The 6,347-nt window shown below is 40.2% G+C and overlaps 1 protein-coding gene across 8 annotated transcripts in view; it reads left to right on the plus strand.

Annotated features, from left to right (window-relative positions):
- The window catches only part of BICRAL (BICRA like chromatin remodeling complex associated protein), a 98,142-nt gene extending 91,837 nt beyond the window's left edge, over nt 1–6,305 (plus strand). For all 8 annotated transcript variants that reach the window (XM_007483931.3, XM_056818252.1, XM_007483928.3 and 5 more), the window contains one exon: nt 2,287–6,305. In XM_007483931.3, coding sequence (XP_007483993.1) covers nt 2,287–3,083 — 797 coding nt within the window. In that variant the 3' untranslated portion in view covers nt 3,084–6,305. The remainder of the gene's footprint in view (nt 1–2,286) is intronic.
- Nucleotides 6,306–6,347: the final 42 nt, after the last annotated feature.

A 6,347-nucleotide genomic window follows, 5' to 3' on the forward strand; every position in this document is an offset into this window, starting at 1 on the left:
GCTGTTATGTTCATATAGTCGAAATTTATTTAGCTATTCTCCATTGATGGGCACCCCCTTTTTTCCCCAGTTTTCTGCTGCCACAAAAAAGTGTTGCTTTGAGTATTTTTATTATATGTGGGATCTTTCTATCTTTGACCTTGTAGCATATGTCCCAACAGATATTCAAAGAATATAAAGAATATAAAAAGAATATAAAGAGTTCAAAGAATATAAAGAGTTTGGCAATTGATGGCCTCATTAAACCCTCTTTACTTGTTGAAACAGCATTATCTGTCCTCCGTGGTCTTCCTTATGGTTCTTGCTGGTGCCTTTCCCACCCACAACTTTCTTCTAAAAGGAGGCCTTTGTTGACTCAGCCCCATTCAGTAGGCAGCAGATTCTGGCAAGCAGCCACCTGCAACAAGGCTATCTGAAGAATCCCATCCTGTAGCCATAACTTCTGTGACATTTTTGTTTCTTCTCCAGCTTTTGTTCCTCAGACATAGATTTCTTGCCCCTCAAGTCTTTGCTGTGCTCCCCTTTCCCCAGCTTCACTCTGTCTGCCTGAGCCTTCTTGTCTTTTTATCCTATTATTTGAGTACTCTGTATGAGGAGCTGCATATTTACTATCATTTCTAGAGAAGGAGGATGCATTCCCCAAAGCTGCTCCTTTATACCTCAAGGTCAGCAGCATGATATCATGAAAAAAATGTTTGACTTCTGAGTCCAAGGATCAGGTTTGAGTTGAGGGCTACCACCTCCTGGCAATATGATCTCTGCCAAGGCATTTAACCTTGAGCTGTGCCTTAGCTTCCTTGTCTGCAAAATGGAAATAACAATATTTATATTAACCTGTCACCTAGGTCTGTGTTAGTCATTCTTGTCAAGGGTGTACCCCCCTAGATTTGACAATCCAAGACTAAGGCAGTGTGGCTTCATGGTCTAGTGGCTCTGCAACTGGACAGTCTCATGGTCTCTGGCACTCCCTGAGACTACAATGGAGTAGAGAGCGTTTCTTCCCTATACTAGAAAATAAATAAATGAATGAATGAATGAATGAATGAATGAGCATTTATTAAGCACCTACTGTGTATAGCTGGACTCAACTTGGGTTCCAGTCCTACCCCCAATACTTAGTAGCTGTGCAACCCTGGGCAAGTCCCTTTACCTCTTTGTTCTTCCATTCTCTCATTTGTAAAATAAAAGGACTGGCTTCTACAGGCCCCTTTACCTTCAAATGTGTGATCCTAGCCTTCAGATGAAGCATTGGGTTTAGGAATAGCTAAAGTAGCAATTATCCTGGAATAACTCATTCCAGTTGTGGAACATAACACATTATGTAATTCTACTGTTGGTGAGATGGCAAGGTTTGGTGGTCCTTAATCTACCACAGCCAGGCAGATAGTAAGGGAAGTGAAAAAAGTTACAAAGAAAAAACAGTGTGTATAAACTCAGGGTTGTTGGTTTGTTTTTTAATTTTATGAATTTTATCATGAATCTTTTCAGCCTTCTTTTCTAACTCCAACAATTAACTTTTTTTTTTCTAACTTCTCATTGCAATGCTCCTGCAGGCCTTGTGACCTTTCTGATTAAGTTCAATTTAGCCATCCTATGGATTTTTTTCAGCTTTGCTCTGTCTAGCTAATGCTGCTCCATGCCTTCCATCCTTTTTTCCTGCCTTTCCTAAGATGAGAGCATTTTTGTGACCTTGCTGACCACTTTTTATTCCCAACAAAGCATAACTAGATTTGCTATTGTCTGAGGTTCCATCCTTTTTTTTTTCTCCAGAAAAAGTGGCTTTTCTTCATGACTTAATGCAAGCTTCTTGTACTTTGTAAAAGGAAAAAACAACCCAAGCTTGATGCCTGTTGTCTAATGTGAATGTGTTTTCAAACTATTTCCCAAAGAAAGTGGGGAGGGGAAGGAGGAGGGTAAAAACAAAAAAATAGCTAAAAGACCAGAGTTAGGGAGGGCTTCGGTCCTATAGGTCCTTATATCTTCAAGCCATCACATTCCAAGAGAGGTTCAAGTCTCCAAGCTGGTACCCACCTAAACCTGATGGATTTGCCCTGGCTAGTTTATAGGAGGCCTTTTGTAGACATCAAGCTTCTGGAGAATCCCAGTATGCTAACAAGACTCTAAAAGATTGAGGAGTAATGTGGTTGATAAAGTTTGATATGTGTTCACCCTATTCATCTTGCCCATTCAGGTTCTGTTCATGTGGCTCCTCCTGTCTTGTCCATTCACTAAATGTCTTTCATACACAAAAGCTGTAGACTCAGGTATTTTTTTTCCTACTTCCAGATGGTTATCAGGCCGATTTCTGTTGTTCCTCCAAACAACTAGATAAAGCCACAGAAGAGACCCATTTTGGCAGGAGTGACCAGCATGGTGGCAAAGCATCGAGCTCTCTGAACCTGGCAGCAGCCACCAAGGTCCAAAGCAGAGACCGAGCCAAACTAGGCATGGCAGAACCAGCAAATCCTGACCAGCCTCATATAGTGCCTAACCACATTATGGTCTCCCCAGGAGGAAATAGTTCTAAGAAAACAGAATGCCTTGGCAAAGGTCTGAAGTTTGACAAGGCAGGTACAGTCCAGTTTGGGAGCACAGCTGAAGAGAAGGTAGTCAGGAAAGACTCCGCCAGGGGAAGTGAATACTCTCCGGGCTCCGAGGGGCCCCTGAAAACCTCAACCAGACTAGATCATGGTATGGACAGCCAACGATCAAGTAACACTGTTGAACCTCACTCAGAGGGGACATGTAACAATTCCCTTCAAGACAAAACCCTGAGGAATTCTCCAAAGAATGAGGTTCTACACACAGATATCATGAAAGGGTCAGGTGAGCCCCAACCAGATCTCCAACTCAGTAAGAGTTTGGAAACGACATTCAAAAACATCTTGGAACTCAAAAAATCTGGGAGGCACCTCCAAACTGATATGGCCGGCAGTGGTTCCATCGAGTTAGATTTCCCCAACTTTTCCCCTATGGCATCGCCAGAAAACTGCCTGGAAAGGTTCATGCCGGACCCCAGTGAAGGTGGTGTAGAAACTGACTCCATTTTAGAAGCAGCTGTAAATAGTATCCTCGAGTGTTAATAGAAACAGTCCCCTGGGCAAATTAACGTTCTCTCCTAGCAAGAACGAATGGAAAGCATCCCCTAACTCCAGCCAGCCTGATCTTTCATCACAGGTCACCCTTTTAAACTCAATCCTGTTCTGTGTTTGAGAGCAATACTTGTTGTGGTTACAGGGAGATAACCAGTAAAGCTCATCTTTGTTAGAAAGCAGTCTCATAGGCCCTTACACATCTCAAGTGTCAGGATAGTGCTTATGGCCAGTTTTTTTTTGTTTTGTTTGTTTAAAGAATAAACACTGTAACTCAATGAGATCACAGTCCACTAGGCCCAAAGTAAAATGCTGACAATCACACATCATATGAAAAAAAAAAACTTATAAAAAAATCAAACAAGACCAATAGAAGCTGCTTTTGTTTTTAGTCCCATCCATATCTGTTTGAGTCCTTTGCTTTTGGGGGGAGGCAGGGTGGTAGAGAGAGGGCAACCCCACGGCCTCACTCCCAGAGGCCCTTTTGAAGCAATAGATCTCTGGCTGAGAATCCCTGAGCTTTGTGGGGCAAAAGTCTGCACAGGAGCAGTAGGGCATTGCAGGGCTCCCTCCATCGTCGTCGTCGTCATCGTCGTCATCATCGTCGTGGTCGTCGTCGTCGTCATCATCATCATCATCATCCAGCGCTTTTCTAGGGTGCCTGGAACAAAACTTCCTGCTTCATGGTATGTCTGTAGCTGGTGAATTTCATCTAAGTTACTTACACTCTGTCACAATAGCATGATTTGACTGAATAATGTGAGGCTAAGTAGAGTGAAAAATCTCTAATTGGCAAAGTGTACAGGGGAGGGAGGCCATGATAGAGCCATGAATATTATATATGTGTATATATTTAAATGCATATATATGTTAACTATTGAGAAAAAAGTTTTGCATTTTATAATTGGATATAACCTAAATCTTTATGATGTGGTATGTTTTTGTTTGAGTTTTTTTATTTTGTTTTTAAAACCAACCCTATCCCTACCCTCCATCCATCCAAGTGTCAAAATGCACTTTCATTTGAAAACAGTGTTATAATTTTTTAGTTTATATTTTAAGGGGACTTTAGCCTTGTTTATGATTGTTGCTGTCAAAAATTACTAGTTGCCCCTAGTAGCAATTACAATTACCAAAACACAAACAGACCAAAGTGAACCAGCTCAATCCACTGTTGAAAGATCTGAAAAAATAAGTAATTCCCAGTTATAGAGCCAAAGGATGCCCTTTGATGGTTTGTACTTGGCCAGTGTTCATGTTGATGATGATAAGACTATTCTTGCTTTATTTATTTTCTTCTTTCTCAGCTTGTTCATTTTTCTCATTTCCCTTCCCCAGAGCATGCCACTTTTGTTATTTTTGTCCTTGATGCTATTGTACCCATCAGTTTTTCAACTGTTTTTGAAACAGCTGTATGAAAAAAACTCACATATATATAATATACACACATACACGCATATATGTATATATGCTTGTTCAAAACCAGAGACCTTTTATGATGACAGCAGTGTGCTCTCCCTTTTTTCTCCTCTTTCTTTCCTTCTTAATGACTGTTTTCTCTCTTTACATGCGCATCCTCTAGCCTTCACTTTATCATTTGTTGCCAAGATCCCAGACTTGCCCTTTGTTCTCACTAGGGCAGAGGCAGCCCATTATTCTCCTACTGGACATTTATCATTTAGAGTGACCTGAAAGAGAAAGGAGGGCCTCTGACCATGTTTAAAAATGCTGCAGCCTGTACTTAATGGGGAAGGGAGTAACTGCTTCTCTCCTCTTACCTTCTCCCCTCCTCTATTTTAACTAGCCTGTGATAAAGGTAGTGGGCCCCATAGACTCAATGGGCCATTCTCCCCCTGCCCCCCAGCCACCTGCTACATAACCAGAAATTGGAAGATCTAGGCTGTTTAGGGATTGCCATTTTTAATAATTTGTGCCAATATCCAGGATGTGAATTGTCACAGCTCAACATTCCCCAGACCTCACCAATGTAACATATTAGACTGAGTTGGTATATTGCCAGTTTGAAATTTCTTTTGGGCACCATTTCTCAAGATCCCTATCTCACATCACTTCACTCCAAGCCTCCAACTTCTCCAGCTCCTCTTCTCTTAGGAATTAGGCTACCTTAGTTTCCAGCAAGACTTTTAATAATGAGCTGGCATATCAGACTCCACTCTTTACTGTGGGGCCCATATGTAGAAGCCAGTAAAGCAGGCTTGCCAAAAGTTTCTAGGAATCAGTAGCATTCTTAAGAGTTAAGCATTCTTATGGGACTCTAAACCCATGAACCACAACTTTCCTTCTCTTAATCACAACCCTCATGCCACCTTGACCCCAGCTGCTCCATATTTTTTCTTTTATAGGGTTTAAGAGCCCTAATATTTGTCTAGCAGATGGAGAGCTTAATTTACCAAAATGAAACTTGTAAATTTTTGTGTCCTACGTGTAAGTTTACTTTTTATGGACGATGGATTCTTGATAATGACGAAGATTACAAAGTGTATGTTACTCTTGTCGGATTAGGTTATACACACGCACACCCTACACTCTATACATTCACACACACAAACACACACACACACATATCACTCAGCCCTCATGTGTTGAACACCCTCTGGAACAGGTTAAATGAAACCTGCCTTGGATGGCTAATGTTGAGTTGTTCAGGTTCATTAATCTAACCTAAGTTTTAAGATTACTTGTATTCCGTAACAGAAATCATTTTCTTTTTGTTGTTGTTGTTGTTGTGGAAAATGTGAATTTGTTATTAAGCATTTGATTTTCAATGTCCCTTAAGTACTGCCTAAAGTTAAAGCAAATTTTGAACTGGCAATTACGAAAAAAAATACTTTAACACTGAAGAATTTAGTACAATTTGTTAGATTAGGGAGGCCTTACAGACTGACTTGACTTCAAGAGGATGTATCACTTATTGTCAGTGTGGTATGGACTTTATTTGCTTAAATACCTTCATTTGTATAGTATGTCTCACTTGAAATTGCTTTGTATACATTTTGTAAAAATATTTATAAAATGTTTTGTAAAAAAAAAAGTATAACAAATTGCAGTTTATTTTGTTATGTTGGATAAATACTGTTAAAAGAAACCAGTCAGTAACTATATTGTTAATCCATGGTTAGGAAATGTTTAGTTGGAGATTACAAAAATGAACCAACCATTGCAATACAGCCAAAGATTTGGGAAAATGTGTAACTGTGATTGTCTTGATTTTATAAATGAGAATGGCTATGTTTT

Source organism: Monodelphis domestica, chromosome 2 (genome assembly GCF_027887165.1).
Source record: "Monodelphis domestica isolate mMonDom1 chromosome 2, mMonDom1.pri, whole genome shotgun sequence".
NCBI classification, from domain to species: Eukaryota; Metazoa; Chordata; class Mammalia; order Didelphimorphia; family Didelphidae; genus Monodelphis; species Monodelphis domestica.